General features: G+C 32.2%; 1 protein-coding gene across 1 annotated transcript; it reads right to left on the reverse strand.

The window, feature by feature from the left end:
- Positions 1-1,125: 1,125 nt before the first annotated feature.
- LOC133176449 (uncharacterized) lies at positions 1,126-16,496 on the reverse strand. Its single transcript, XM_061311573.1, has 18 exons — positions 16,425-16,496; positions 15,560-15,616; positions 15,298-15,389; positions 14,007-14,298; positions 11,054-11,089; positions 10,367-10,390; positions 10,192-10,245; positions 8,750-8,815; positions 8,385-8,447; positions 6,651-6,722; positions 6,454-6,522; positions 6,241-6,309; positions 5,491-5,553; positions 5,084-5,116; positions 4,714-4,743; positions 4,274-4,396; positions 2,328-2,507; positions 1,126-1,518 (listed from the first exon to the last, which is right to left on the reverse strand). Exons 7-18 carry the CDS (start codon positions 10,234-10,236, stop codon positions 1,468-1,470), a joined length of 864 nt encoding a protein of 287 aa, XP_061167557.1. The 5' UTR covers positions 10,237-10,245; positions 10,367-10,390; positions 11,054-11,089; positions 14,007-14,298; positions 15,298-15,389; positions 15,560-15,616; positions 16,425-16,496; the 3' UTR covers positions 1,126-1,467.
- Between the last annotated feature and the right edge of the window lie 398 nt (positions 16,497-16,894).

Below are 16,894 nucleotides of genomic sequence, written 5' to 3' on the forward strand. Positions count from 1 at the left end.
CCTGTTTTGTACTACCGTAATAGGATACTCCATGCGATTAAGAACAAGGTTGTAGAAATTTGCAAAGCAATTTTTACAGGTTGTTTTAAATAAACATATACAATGTATCTTTCACTAAAAATGTTGCCTTTATTCAGGCTTTCTTCATTAACATCTATATTTTAATTCAATGCAATTAGATATCTGCATTTGGAAAACTGGTTTACTATTAAAAAGTTTAAATATATAAGTGATACCAACATTTGATCTTCAATCTATCGAGGCCTTGCCCTACCCCAAGGACATGATTTGAATCTTCACCACATGAGAATGCTTCAGAATTAATGACTAATCCATAATAAAATTTTTATCGATATCCCTTATATTCCTTTGTTTAACTTTGATCCCCTGTTGCGGCCCCACCCTATGTGCAGATGTTATGATTTGAACAAACATGAGTCTACACAACCTAATGATGCTTCCATAAAAATATGACCAATCATGCCTTTGCTTTTCTTGAGAAGGAAATTTTCAAATAATTTTCCTGTGTATACCTATGATATACTTTTATTGTACATTGAAGTCCCACCCAACTCCATGGGTCATATTTTGAACAAACTTGATTCTACACTGCCTGAGGATGCTTCCATATAAATATGACCAATCATGACTTTGCAGTTCTTGCAATTTTTTCCAATATATTCCTAGTATGTAAAACTTTGATCCACCATTGTGGGCCCACCCTTACTCCTGGCCTCATGACTTGAGGAAAGTTAAATCTTCACTATGTAAAGAAGATTCAAAATAAATTTCAATTTTTTTGGTCCATTGGTTCTTGAGAGGAAGATTTTTGAAAGACATCACCAGATTTTTACTATTTCTTAATTATTTCCTATTGAAAGAGGGCGTAGCACTTCATTTGATCAAACTTGAATCCCCTACACCCAAGGACGCTTTGTTACATGTTTGGATGAAATTGGCCCTTTGTTACTGGAGAAGAAGTCGAAAATGTGAAAAGTTTACAGATGGACGGCAGACAAAATGCGATCAGAAAAAGCTCAGGTAAGGTAAAAACTAAACAAAACTTCATAAAATTAACACATTTATTCATTTAAATCAAAATATAAAACAAAACAACTGAGGACTTCTTTCATGTAAGGAAAACTATTGCATATAAATACCAGTAAGAAGAGACGTAAAAACAATTAAAGGAGAAGAAATTATGATAACCCATTGTGACAAATAAAAAAGAAATAAGAGAAACTGATCTGTGGCTAACATTCAAATTACCTTAAAATGATTTCCTTTTAAATTTTCTTTGAGCAATTCTTTTAATGTACATGATAATATTCATTTCAATGTACATAATACATGTATCATAAAAGTTATGGAAACAATATGTATTTAATGATGAACAACACACTACATGTGTAGAGATAATTAGAGCTAGTGTAGATATACACGTTTTGGTGGTGAAGGTCCTGTCCCTTACATGAGCACATTTCCAAAATTGGTCATTGTATCATCCATTAAGAAGTTCTGAAACATAACATGTACCATTATGTGTATTAATATTATTGTTAAACTAGAAAAACAACATACATATGTAATAGGTACTTTTTAATAAAACATTTAAACATTAATTTAAGCTTTTAAAAATTTCAGTGTTACTTTAAATCTAGCATTCTGATGTGTTACATTTGACCTTATTTATAGTATTCTACTGTACATGTACAGTTATACATGTAATTTAAGAAAAGGAAGGTCTTAAAGTGTCTTGAAAATTATTATAACTTGCATTGAATTTTCAATGAAAAAGTATGACTGCAAGTGTTTACCTGATAATTTATACAGTCAGTAAGAAGTACCAGTAAGGCCATAAAAAATTAATTAATAGTTTCTCAGGCCAAAATTTTCAAAATTCAATGCAGCAGACAGGTTCTTTTCTTTTTTTTCTTTTTTAAAGCAGGTGTTATACCTTTAAAAAAATGATATCAACTGATTCTTACTTTTATTGTTCTCTCATTAATTATAGCTTTAAATAATATTATTTCAAACAAAGTTAATTCGTAAAATACTGTATTAACAAGAAATGTATTGGTTTATCTAATAAAAGCGTCTATCTATTAGCATTTATGAAAAGGGGAGTAACTCAGTTTTCTTTTACAACTTGGAAAAATTATGTCAGAGTATATTACTCATACCTTTTCAATATGTCAATAAATTTTATCAATGCGGCAGTGTTTGACCTGATGCAGCGGTGCCTGAGAAACTATTGATTAATTTTTTTTTGTTCTATAAATGTTGCAAATTTCCTTCAAAATGATAAAAACCATTATTATACTTGCCCCTTCTTTAAGAATTAATACATCTGGCAGTGAAGAAATAAACTCATGGTGGCTGGCTTCCAGCTCATAACAATGTTTGCAACCTTCAACCAGACATTTCAGTGGATTCACACACTCCAGGTGGAAGACAGGTGGCAGGATTTCTGCCTCTACTTCCCTGCATATATATGTGAAAATACTCTGAAAGTATCCAAAAAAGTAATTCGTAACTCAGTGGAAACATCAAAATATTGACTGCTGAGAAACCCATTTGAAAATCTTCATCTTTACCACAATGTCAAATATCCAAAAAAAGTTTGCCCAACAAGTCACAGTTTAGGTTTGCCCAACAAGTCAATTTAGGAGGCACTTTGCTTACAGCTCTTCACTTTGCACAGAAATAAAGGAAATTATTTTGTTTTGAATTTCATGACCTTGGTAGTAGGTCTCCTTGTTTCCTTTATGCATTTTTTTCTTATGAATTAATGTGCAAAGAGATAACAGTTTTTAGACATTGAATTCATCTGTCCATTTGGGACCTTACAAAGGTCCCTGGAGTGAAAAGGATTATGAAAATCTAAATGAGGTTTTCAAAATTTCTTTCTAATTTTCTCCTAAATTTGTAACAATGGTCATGCTGTTCTACATTCGCAACTTTTCCCCTATCCATTCCGGTGTAAAACTTTCATCCTTTCACATTCATATTTTGAAGAAACTTCAACCTACACAACCAGAAGATGCTTCTATTATTAATATGAATAATTACGTCTTAGCTCTTTTTCTTCAGATTTTTTACAATATATTTTTAAATAAAACTGATCATGTATCATAGCCCCCTCTTAAACCCCTGAGGTCAGGATATGAACAAACTAAAGTCTAGACTGTATAATTAATCTTTCATGCAAGTTTCAACTCTTCCAGCCATAAGGTTCTTAAGAAGGATGACTTTACAAAAATTTGTTCCTATATGTATCTATATTAAAAGTTGTTTGCCCATTGTAACTCTACATGTAGCATGGTTGGAACAAACTCATTTTTCACTTTTAACAAAGCCTTTATGTATTATCTTTTTGGCCCAATGGCTATTGAAAAAACATTTTTAAAGTATGCCATTAAATAATAATTTTTAACAAGAGGTCCATGGGCCACAGTGCTCATCTGAGTAACTTCAGCCTTGCTGTTGTTCACCAAATTTTCCCTCTTATAATATCTGTTGTGGCCCCACCCAACCCCCAGGGGTCATGATTAGAACCTAAACTACCCAAGAAAGCTTCCACATTAGTTTCAGCTTTTCTGGCTCAGTGGTTCTTGAAACGAAAATCTTTGAAGTTTTTTCTATATATTTCAATGTAAAAGTTGGATTCCCTAACATGGCCCCACCCTACCCTGGGGTCATGATTTGAAGAATTTAAAATCTGCACTACCCCAGGATGCTTCCATATAAGTTTCAGCTTTTCTGTCCCAGTGGTTCTTGAGAAGATTTTTTAATGACCCCACCCTATTTTTGCCTTTTCTTGATTATCTTCCCTTGTAAAGGAGCTAGACCCTTCATATTAACAATTTAAACTCTCCTACCCAAAGGATATTTTGTACCAATTTTGATTAAAATTGGCCCAGTGGTTCTTGAGAAGTTGAAAATGTTAAAATTTAACAGATGAACAAACAGGCAGACAGACGACGCACAACAGGTGATCAAAAAAGGTCACTTGAGCTTTCAGCTCAGGTGAGCTAAAAATTTTAATAGAAGGTGTGGTGATTCATATAAATAAACCTGAGTCCCCTTCCCCCAAAGATGCTTTGTGGCAAGTTTTGTTGATATTAGCCGAATGGTTCTGGAGAAGGTGAAAAGGTGGAAAGTTCACAGAAACACACAACAGAGAGACAGACATATGCTAGACACTTCAAAATCAGAAAAGCTTGCTTGACCCCTCAGGTCAGGCGAGTTGAAAAATGTATAATATTTTTACCTGCAGAGTGTCGTCTTTACAAAACGGTCTTGTAAAAGACATCCCTCCATGATCTTCATAAATAATGGTAATGAATTTCCGATCCTCTTTACGAGGATAGGAAATGACAGCATCATCAGCCATCTTTAAAAAAGTCCATTTATATTTAATTAACAACAATGCTTACAAATACAACAGCTAATATTGTGAAATATTCACTAAAGTCTGTGCTATGGCTTTTCTGCACATAATGGTTTAAGCTCTTGGTAAAGCATATCTATCATTATTTAAGACTTCAAAATTGTATATGTCCTTTTTAGAAAAAGGAGATTTAAGTAACTGTTATTGAGGCAATGCATTAAACTGTTGCCACAATAGGTTCAGTCACTGTGGATTTGTTACAACTATATACCCACAATCATAGGATAAGAAATGAAGAAATATTCCAGGCATTTACTAACCTTTTTTCTCTTTATCTTCATGTCCATGAGCTGGAAAGAAATTTTCACAATTGGAAATAATACATTTTTTATTTATAAAATGTGAAATCAAGAGAAACATGTACATGGAATAAAACTAGCCACAATAACACAACTGTTTTCATAAAATAAGCTATCCCAAGATTTCTGTTGAACCATTACTTTTATATATATATATTAAATGGAATATTGAAAAGGCATCAAAATATTCATAAATGTAAAATGGTTATATAGTCAAGAAATCTGCTGTACTACTGCACATGGTTTACAGTATTGTAGCACAAGGACATTTTCTTTGGTCTTCCTTTTCACAATTTATTTACTAACAATCATCGTTGAACCAAAAACTTACATCAAAAAGCTTTTTTATCTCCTGGTCTATGATCTGTAAGGGAAAAAGTTGTTTTAAATGACAAGTAATTCAGAAAATTTTTTCCCCAAATTAAGGGGAAAACAAGCTAATTCAGAGAAACTGTGTTCCCTGCTTAAGGTAAAAAGAACAGCATGTGTGGACCCTGGGGGGGGGGGGGGCAAAACGGGACACTGTAAGAGAGGCAGGAGGGGGCATAGGGAACTTTTCATCATTTTTGGCAGGGGTAACTGCCAAAATTTCCTAGCTATTCTTATGTATAAACAAACACTATGGTCAATAGAGAACTCTTAAGACAGCATATTTACAACTTCTTCAGAGTCCTTAAAAAAGTAATGTTAACCGATTTGTACTCAATGTATTTATACAAGTATGATAAATATATTTACCTCTTTCTCAGGTGACAAATGAGACTGCCCTTGCTCAAAATATGAATTAGGTGACTCCATCAACTGAAAAATATTAAATACTGAAAACATACTTTTTTTATAAACACTACTATGTTACACAATTTTTTTTAAAGAATCACATATCTGTATTTCATCAGCAGGAGTACAAATATTTTTTCCTTAGAATTGATTTGAAATTCTGAATTACAAAATACATTGTAGTCTATATTAATAAAAAAAATTGTTTAACAACAATTAAAATAGAAAAAGTATTTTCTGATGGAAACATTTACATCAATACAATGGACTTTCCCTGACATTAGACATACCTGTATTTTATCGTCATTGGTAACCATAGCAGTAGAACATGCACTTTCTTTTGGAATGGATTTGAAATTCTAAATTACATTATAAAGTACATTGTAGTCATTCAATTTTTTTTTTACAACAATTAAAAAATAATCATTATTTTCTGATGGAAACATTCACATGAATATAATGGACTTTACATGCAACAGGGGTGTGCAATTAGCATCGCCGGACACCTGGGGCTACAATTTTTGGGGGTTCTTTGCACGAAGGTAGCCCCTTGGGCTAGTAAAAATGGGGTAGTAAAAATCTTCATTGGTAACCGTAGTTGGTCATTGGTAACTCTTTTTACAACAATTAACAACAATAAAAAAATAATCATTATTTTCTGATGGAAACATTTACATCAATACAATGGACTTTCCCTGACATTAGACATACCTGTATTTTATCGTCATTGGTAACCGTAGCAGTAGAACATGCACTTTCTTTTGGAATGGATTTGAAATTCTAAATTACATTATAGAATACACTGTAGTCATTTAAATTTTTTTTTACAACAATTAAAATAAAAACAATTTTTTTTCTGATGGAAACATTCACTTCAATACAATGCACTTCAATATAATGGACTTTCCCTGACATTAGACATACCTGTATTTTATCTTCATTTGTAACTGTAGCAGTAGAACATGCACTTTCTTTTGGAATGGATTTGAAATTCTAAATTACATTATAAAGTACATTGTAGTCATTCATTTTTTGTTTTTACAACAATTAAAATAAAATCAGTATTTTCTGATGGTTACATTCACATCAATATAATGGACTTTCCATGACATTAGACATACCTGTATTTTATCTTCAGTGGTAACCGTAGCAGTAGACCATGCACTTTTCTTTGGAGTGGATGTTTTCAAATTCTTAAACAGTTAAAATCATATTTAGAAAGTAATTCATAAGGTTTTATTCTGAGATGTACCCCAGTAATTCAAAGCACATAAGGTTAGCAACAATATTCATATAGCAAATACTAAAACTAAAACTGCATTAAATTTGACATCAAACTATGACCCCTCCTTCCCTCAAAGGCCATGATTTCAACAAACTTGATGTCAGAAATCTTTCACAAAAGTTTTGTCTTTTCTGGCCCTGTGGTTCTCGAGTAGAAGATGGTCAAATGACCCCACATGATTCTATTACTTTTCTTAAATATCTCCCCTTGGATAATTTAAGTTTGAACAAACTTGAATCCCCTTTACCCAAGATTACTCTGTGGCAAGTTTTGTTCTGGAGAAGAAGATGAAATTGTATAAATTTTATGACAAATATGTCGACAACAACCAATGAAAAAAATTTGATCACAACAAGTTAATTATCAGAATATTACATGAAAAATTCAAGGAAATAATTAAGTTTAAACATAGGTAATCAAGGATTACAAAGCTCACCTCGACGAATGTTATCTTTAAGTAAGGCAACTTTCACATCATATTTTTTTTTATTTAGTGTACATCCCAACATCAATGTCCATGCAAGTTTGGTTTAAGTATGACTTATAGTTACTTGGAAATAGACCTGTTCAAAAAACGTTTATCCTGTTTACTAGTCAAGAAAATTTTGGTCAGTTCCAACATCCAAAGTAAGTCTGGAAGTTTTCATCCTTAGATGCACCATCTATGCAAGATTAATCATAACAAGCCAAAATGTTATATAGCTACTCCAAAAAAATTATCCTGGTCACTCATCTGGAAAATGTAGGTCAGATTCAGAATCCAAAGCAAGTCTGGAAGTGACCATCCCTAGCTACATCATCCATGCTAATTTGGTTAAAATATGGCTAAAATTCACTCATGTGGAAAATCTAGGTCGAATCCAGCATCTGATGCAAGTGTGGTAGTGTCCATCCCTAGATGCATAATCCATGAAAGTTTGTTCAAGGTAGAGCTTCTAGTTACTTGGGAATGGACCTGTTCCAAAAACTTCAACCTGGTCACTCATCTGGAAAATCTAGGTCAGATCCAGCATCCGAAGCAAGTGTGGTAGTGTCCATCCCTACATCCATCATCCATGCAAGTTTGGTCCAGATAGGGCCAATAGTTACTTGGGTATGGACCTGCTCCAAAAACTGTAACCTGGTCACTCAACTGGAAAATCTAGGCCAGATCCAGCATCTGAAGCAAGTGTGGTAGTGTCCATCCCCAGATGCATCATCAATGCAAGTTTGGTCCAGGTAGGGCTTATAGTTATTTGGGAATGGACTTGCTCCTAAAACTTTAACCGGGACACCGACGCCAATGCTGGGGGTATAGCATAAGCTCATCTTGACTTCATCGAGGTGAGCTAAAAATATGCTGATATATAACAATTTGAAGCCCCCAAAAATTACAGGTAAGAAAACTGCCTTTGTGTATAAAACGTGAATTGTTAAGACTTATCATGATCCTGTAAATAATTCCCTCTGAAACCTTATGAAAAAGAGAAAATATTTAGACGTAACAGACTGCTTACATCTACTTACTTACTCTTATTATTTAAATACCACTGTAAATTAATAATGAATGTAATTATTTTTGTTTACATACAGAGTCACACTTTGGATCTGTAATATCTGAGGGGATGTCTGGTAGGTCAGAATCATCAGAAATCTTTAAAAAAAAATGTTTGAGTCAAGTTATTAAACACCTGCAAATTGTTAAAAAACTAAGAACAAAATTGCTAAGTAGTAGTCAAAATACTTGTTAATCCCTTCCCTTAGTACCCAATGTAAAATGTACTGTGTCAACATGTATATTAAACATTTTCCATTTTCTATAGGAGCATACAAGAGACAGGTTGGGTTATATTTTTTTTTCTTTTTAACACAACTTTTATTTGAAATGATGTTAAAGATTGTTTACAAGTGTGATATGGCAAATTTATATATAAGGAGAAATTTATATGTACTAACATGTACTGAATATTCTTCCACCGGCTTAGCTGCAGACTTTTTCCTCTTCCTCATTTTCTTGGAAAACTGCAGACAACAAAACATGTACATAGTAAAAACATTACCATGCTCAATTAAATGGACATCTCTTAGAACATACATTTCCAAATGCAAGAGGCTACTTTATTTCTTCCAACGATATGACTTAAAACACTAAATTTTAATCATTGATCACACATACATAGTATTAGTTAATTAACTGCTAACTATGAATGAACTATGAAAATCATTCTACATCCAGTATAAATGACAAGTAATGAGAATAATTAATCCTTCAGCTTTTTATCTAAAAATTATTTATCACAAAACATAATTATTTCCTGAAGCAATCTTTCAAAAAGCATAGGACAACTCATGCAGCTCTAAACTTCAGCTATTTTCGTGTTGCCAATATTGAACAACAGTCACCTGCAGTAACGCTGCACTCTAACAATTCTCATGTTAGACTGACAGACCAATCAACAATAAAATTGATAGACCAATGCAAAAACATTTACTCTTCTTGGATTTTTCTGGGGTATATATATAGAACAATATTTACAAGGGTATAACAATACACATTTATTGCTGGGTTCAAGGGCAATATATGTTTTGACGGACCCAAGAACCAAACTGTTTGCCTGAGGCCGTTAGGCACATATCACATACTAAGTATGTGATAATCATCATAAAGCATACCCTTTTTCATATCACATCCTGTATCAGCCCTCGACCAACATCAGCCTCGGGTCTTCAACTTTCTAACTGATGTTGGTGTCTGGGGCTGATACCGTATGTGATATGGAAAAGGGTATTCTCTTTATCCATTGTACAATATTCTTAAAAAATATTTATATCCTTGAAAATTAAAAGACTAGTTACTACAGCGTCAAAGAATGTAACAAAATTTTTTTTATCTTAATTAATAGGGTTCTTATGCAATCTAGTCCTCAAGCTAACACTTTCATTTATAGTGATGCAAAGTATATGCCCTCAATAACTTGTTTCATAAGAATTCAAATTTTATTACTTTACAGGGAAATTTTTAGTTTTAGTACTTACCAACAATTTTGACAGTTTGTCACATGTTCTTATTCAAATTTAATTGAATACACACTGTATTTAGATAAACTAATATTGCATACAAGTTAAGGTTAGCATCACACGGGTAAATTTTTAAATATGGTGCACCAATCCAACATATACAGTTGAACTTTGAAATCTCAAAAATTGATATATCAAGAACAACTGATATCCTAAGTAACCTGATAGTCCAAATTATTTCTTCTTCAGGTATTTTAACCTCAAAATCTTAATAATTGATTATATCTTGAAGATTGGACAGAAGTCCAAGATAACAAACTTAGCTGTACTAGCACTTCATTTAAATAAACTTTTTTTATGCTGAATTTTAATATACTCACAATTTGTGGTAATTCTTTTTTTGACTTTTCCATTACAAACTCCATTTCTGAGGACTGAAAGTGAAATACATGTATATTACATATCAAATCTTTGCTTTTTATGCTAAGTTCTTAATTTATCGGTCTTCATACACACAAAGTTTAACTGGTTAGTATTTATGTTATGCTTTCATACCTCACTGTCTGTTTCATCAGATATCTGAAATTATTGATAAACATATAGATATCATATTGCATAAACTAAAAAGTAACAAGTCAGAGCTGATCAAATGATTATTTCATAAATGCTTCGAAATGTAAAAGTTAAAGATCTGGAATAATGGTTTTGAACAAAATGTATACAAGCAGAGAGACAGAAAGAGATGGTCAACTCAGTACACCCCCACCACATAAAAAATGCTCATTATGGGTATATACATTGTCTATTACTCATATTATAGCTATTAATGATAAAAGTCTTATTTAATTAGCAAAATCTCCAACACAACAATCCTTTTTCATAAATATCTATGTATATTATCGCACTGCTAGCTCAAATGACTACGCCTGGTGAAGAGAAAATTCAGACTTGGCAAGTTAATCCAAATGAATTTTTTTCACAGTTACTTCTGGAGCAACAATCCTTTGCGAATTGCATGTTGCCATCATCATGTATGTTTTTAGCTTGAACACTTTCCCTATATGATGTCATACATTTCATGGTTGAGTAAATCTGGGCACAGTGACCAAGGTGATCTTGTGACCATTATTCACAATTTCTAGTCAAGTAATTCAATAATTAGTGCATATTATGTTACCCATGTTTTTTTCACTTCAGTTTTCTTTAAGAGTACATTATAAATTAATGTATATAGATACTAACTGTTCTCGGTGAAGAAATCTTTGGTAGTTCCTGGTCCTACAGATAGAAAAAGAATTCATTATTCAACAACAACCAACCTTATTCCATTTTATTTTCTGCATTCAGAACACTGGTGCATAATATTACCATAAATGATAAAAGAATATTTTTTTTTAGACTGAGAATATCACAATGACAGAAAATAAGATTTTATAATGAAGATATACAGGATGCATAATCATTTAATTACTGTTAACATACTTTTTTCACAATGTCATGATTCCACGTAGTCACAATTTCTATTCAATCCATGGATATAAAATTTTAAAAAACGGAAATAGATTTCTTAGAGTGCCTCTATAAACCTTATATGTACTTTAAGTATGCTGGAGCAAATTTCCGCAGAAAATTTGTGACACCGTACATAGTGTACATTGATACCAAACAGAAAAATGTACTTCTACAGTATTCAAAAATTCATGAATGGCTTCTACACTGATAAAAATTTAGAACTTTTTCACATTATTATTGATGAACAAGTCAAACACTTTCAGAAAGTGGCCCATGGGCTAGAAAACTCATGCGAGTCATAGCCTTGCTTTTCTACATCAGGAAATTGTTTCCAGTATCATGTGCAGGCCTTTCAAAATAAATTTGTTAACATACGTAATTGAAATTGCTTATAAGGCACCTCCTATTTTTGTACAAGTACCAGCTGATTCTAATCTTTCTGAAAGCACTGCATGTGTATAAACCTATTTAAAATTTTGTTTACTATTGTGGCTCTACTCTACCAAATGGAGTTCATAATTTGAAAAAAAAGAGGGATGAAATAACATTATCTGAGGATGTTTCCATAAGTTATGACAGCTTTGCAGTTCTTGAGAAAACATTCTCAAAAAAGTTCCTGTACATTCTTATGAAAACTTTAATCCCCCTTTGTGGCCTAAATCTACCCCATCTACCCCCAGCTGTCAAGATTTGAACAAACTTTAATCAAAACTTCCTGAAGATGCTTCAATATTCATAAGTTTAATCATGCATTTGCTGTTCTTGAAAATAATTTTTTTAAGGACTTCTTACGCATATACTGTAAAACATGTTAATATTAAAGAAATTACAGAGACAGACAATATTGCTTTGGAATAAACAATTTATTCATTACATCCATTAAGTTCGATCATCATACATTTTTAAACCCATTGGAATAAAAAAGATTGTAAGCCTCCATTCACTCTGAGCATGGTTTACTGTACCTCTATTATGTAAAACTTGGATCACCTACTGTGTCCTCACCCTTATACACGGGGATCATGATTTGAACAGACTTGTATTTACACTACCTGAGGATACTTTCAAATCAATATGACTAATCAAGGCTTAATTTTTCCTGAGAGTAAGATTTTTTTCAATGTATTCTTAAGTAAAACTGATCATCCATTTTGATCCCCCCTATCCCCAGGGGTCATGATTTGAAAAAAGAATGAATCAACACTACCTGAGGATACTTGAATTTCAGAATGACTAGCTTCACTGCTCTTCAGAGGAAGATTTTGAAAGATGTTTTTCTATGTAAAAATGTGATTGTCCATTGTATCCCTACTCTACTCCCAGGGGTTCTTGTTAAGATTTTTTCCTACATATTATCATGAACAACTTTCATGCATACTGTGGCCCTAGCCTACCCCAGGGTGGGGGTTATGATTTTAACCAGTTTGAATCTGCACAATGCAATATAACTAACACATATGTTATAAATTTTCTGGCCCAGTAAGGTTTGAACAGAAATTCTTTGAAAGATGCCATTAAATTTTATAGCAAGTTTGGTTGAAATTGGCCTGGTGGATTGAAGATGGAAATATGAAAAAGTTTACAATGACAATAATAACAAGAACAGGCAATTGACAAATTTTGATAAAAAAAACTCAATTGTCTTCAGATCAGGTGAGCTCAGAACTTCAAATTAAAAATTTCGAACAATTCAAACTGAAATATATAACAATAAAATAACATAGCCAACTGAGAAGCAATATTTTTCCATATCATATTTATCGATAACCAAGCTTTAAGCAATTACAAATCACCACTCTATTGTGGCTCTATTTCTCAATAATATAATCTTTCTTCTTTAATCATAAATTTCATATATGACGTGTTCAAATAACAATAATAAAAATAAGGCACTGTCGATAATGCAACTTTAATGGTTTGTACTTTTAACAAAGGATAGAAAAGTGGCACTTGTACTTCAAACTTTGCAACAGCAATAATAGAATAACAATCCTTGCTTTAGTCTCTTCTCTAGTAAGATTTATTGCAGTCTAGACTAAAACTGAAGAAGGAGTAGCCTTTTAAAGGAATTTTACAGAAATTTGGATTTCAGTAACCATGGCAACATCATTCAGCAAAATTATAAAATGATAAAGACAATTAGGTATCCCTGTGTAGTCTACTTGTGTGCCACGTTATATTAAAATCAGACCAAAGCTGTAGGAGGAGTAGCATTTTGAAAAATGCACAACGTACACCTTACTATCAGATAAGCTCCTCTGGTCTCTGACCAGTAGAGCTGAAAACAAGAGGAAAAATAATTTTTTTAAAAAAAATTGCTTCTCAGTTGTCTGAAATACACTTTCAGCTTTTGACCTGTGTGCAATTATTAAAATTCTCCAGAATTTCTTGTCGTCTTATAAAGGTGAAATAATGCATTCGTATTACACTGAATTAATTATGTCAACACTATGTCTTCATATATAAAATATGGATAATGCATACATTTCATAAAAAATATATGAGGAGAGCATCCATTTTTTTAAAAAAAAAAAATGCATTCAGTATTTACTAAAACAGCCATTACATTTGTCATTTTAAAAAATTTTTGATCAGAGTACTTCATAGCTCTTACCTTAGTTGAATTAGAAAATTAGTATCAAATTCTTAGTAAATTATACTTGAAATTATAGGGTTTTCTCACCTTTTCCTTTAGCTAAGGCATATATCTTGGCCTTCCTTTGGGTTTTTAAAGCAGAAAGATTTTCTATATTAAATGCTGCAGGTTCACTTAATTCCTGTAAACCCCCTGGTCCCATAATAAAAGGGACAAAGGATATCTTTCCCCTGAATTGGCTAGTTAATCTTTTCATCCAGTCCTTCGCATTTTCTCCAGGTTTTACTGGCATCTTTAAAGTCCCTGTTAAACCAGTTTCACTAGGAAATGCTCGTTTAAGTGCCTTTTTCTTTCCATCCATAATTTGGATTTGTATTTCCTAAATAAAAGTTTGTATAGTGCAGATCTTACGACATCAATACTAGTACCAGGTAATCTATTTTTTGTCTTTATACCAATTTAGTTCAAATTCCATTTTTATCATGAGTGTAATAAATTCTGCTAATGTTACATTATTATACAAAGTTGGATAATCAGTGTAACAATAATAGGATTGGGGAACCTCTACCTTCATCCAGGTGCAATGCACCAGCTGAAAGTATAGGGGAAAAGAAACACGTTGAAATTAAATTGGCTGAAAAATGTACTTTTCCACTATAGATTCAAGTGTTATATACATGTAACCCAATCCTGAAGGGAGAACATATACTAAGTGATATACATGTATATGAGAATGTATCAGTCAAACATCAGCAATGAATCCCTTCAATAGCGAAGATGATACAATGAAGTGGTAAAATTTTCCATTGGAATGGAAGGTTTTGTGATTTCATTTGAACATTGAATGCCACATAAGGACATGCCCAATTCTTCGGAAAGGCCAATAAATGTTGTGGTAAACAGGATAAATTCATACATATACGTATACTTTTGTTGCAATATGTTAGTTTTACAGAAGGGGGAGTCTCTAACTATCTCATATAATTTCTGAAAAATCTCCATTTCAGAAAAACTCATGTTGCTAGTCCCAGAGAGTGGGGTGCCTGAAAACATTGCAACAAATACATCTCTCTTGTTTCTAAAGAAATGGGCGGGTCATTATGTTACAATTGATGTTCGAAAATAAAAACCATACCATTCCATTCAAACAAAAAATTCCACCACTTCAAGGCACATGGTTGTATGATAAAACTATTCACTCATTTCTTTACATGCATGCCCGAAAATACAACTTTGTAATAAAAAAAATGAACGGCATTTCACTATATACATGTACTGCTTATAGTCCTGCAACCTTTACATATGGGTGATTTCTTGTAAGGTTGAAAAAATTTAAATCATTCTGAAAAAAATGTATTTACACTACAAGATCACTCACATTCACACTGCTCCTCTCCCCTTTCTTTTCTTTTATCTCTTTCTTCTTTGGCAAATATTTTGCTTTCAGTATTGCAAGGCTTTTCTTTGCATCTAGATTTCAAAATTTTGAAAGTAAAATTCAAAAGAGAAGTGTATTCTGGCCAAGATATGGAAATTTTTATACTCATATATGATACATACACATACATGTATGTATTATCCTTAAATTTGCAATAAAATTGCAATTGTACTGGTCTTAAATATTAGCTTAAAATTATTACCTGGTGAGAGACATCCAACCTCTATTGCCCGACTGCCACTTGTAGCTGAATCTTTATCTACAAATATAACATTACAATAATATAACAATAATAACACGTAAATTTAAATGTATTTTAAATACTTATGATAGCTTTCCCAACATAGCAGCTAGACTTCCATCTCCTTCAAAAACAATAGGCCCATGGGCAACAATCTCACCTGAGCAATTAACCACACTTCTGTTCTTCATCAGCAGTTTTTTTTCTAGATGCATAATATATATATATATATATATATATATATATATATATATATATATATATATATATATATATATATATATATATATATATATGTATGTATGTATTTTCTTAAATAAACTTTGATCACATATTATAGTTCCACTAGGCCATGACTTATACAAACTTCAATCTACACTACCCGAGGATGCATCCATATAAATATTACTAATCATGGTTTTGTTGTTCTTGAGAAGAAGATTATTAAAGATTTTTCCTATGTATTCCAGTGTAGAGGTTTGACCCTCTGTTGTATCCCCACCCTACCCCTACCCCTGGGGATTATGATATGAAAATTTTAAATTTACAGACGTAATAAAGCTTCATGTAAGTTTCGTCTTTTCTGACCTTGTCTTCGGAGAAAGATTAAAAAAAAAATAATCCACAAAATTTCAGGAATTAATATCCAATTATGAGGTCTCAGCCATTTCTGAAGAATTCCCTTTATTTTATCCATCGAAATATGCATTAATTTTTGACCACTACTTTGAAAAGTTAAATGCAAGTTATCTCAGCAGAATACATTCTTTAAGTATTTAAAATCTTCTCAGTGACCATGTGTTTTTTGATTATTTTTATTACATACCTTTAACATGTTGAACTTGAGCTCCGCAATTCCCACAAAATTTCGCGAAGTCAGCGAGGCTTCTCCCACATTCCATGCAAAACATGGTGATCTGGAACATCATTTTATTCATTAGTATGTAAAATCTAATTAAAATATTACAGAAAATTAAATAAACAAAAATAACCATCTATTTTAAACACTGTTAACAATATACACTGGTTGGAGAAAATCAGGTGTTGAAATTTTTCTGGAAAACCCACTAGCCCAGGGGCTACTGATCAGTTAAAATTTACTAGCCCAAATCTCTAACTAACTAGCCCAACAATTTTCATGCAAAATGAAAACATAATAAATTAAAGTGTCAAATACTTTGGTAACAGGAACAAATTTAATTAGTTCTCAATCAAAAGAAAACAGTCTACATAGAAAACCTTTGATAAACTGAAGATCCAAAACTTTTTTTGTTCTGCTAGTCCAACTGACTATCG

Source organism: Saccostrea echinata, unplaced genomic scaffold, assembly GCF_033153115.1.
Source record: "Saccostrea echinata isolate AGI-Se365-2 ecotype Australia unplaced genomic scaffold, CSIRO_AGI_Sech_v1 ptg000075l, whole genome shotgun sequence".
NCBI lineage: Eukaryota > Metazoa > Mollusca > Bivalvia > Ostreida > Ostreidae > Saccostrea > Saccostrea echinata.

What these genes read in the sequence shown, in the direction of transcription:
- LOC133176449 (XM_061311573.1), bottom strand. Translation starts at nt 10,236, where the DNA reads ATGGAGTTTGTAATGGAAAAGTCAAAAAAAGAATTACCACAAATT. An exon ending in CCACTGAAGATAAAATACAG is followed by an intron (nt 6,523 to 6,650) that starts GTATGTCTAATG and finishes AATGTAATTTAG; the next exon opens with AATTTCAAATCCATTCCAAA. An exon ending in CCAATGACGATAAAATACAG is followed by an intron (nt 5,554 to 6,240) that starts GTATGTCTAATG and finishes AATATTTTTCAG; the next exon opens with TTGATGGAGTCACCTAATTC.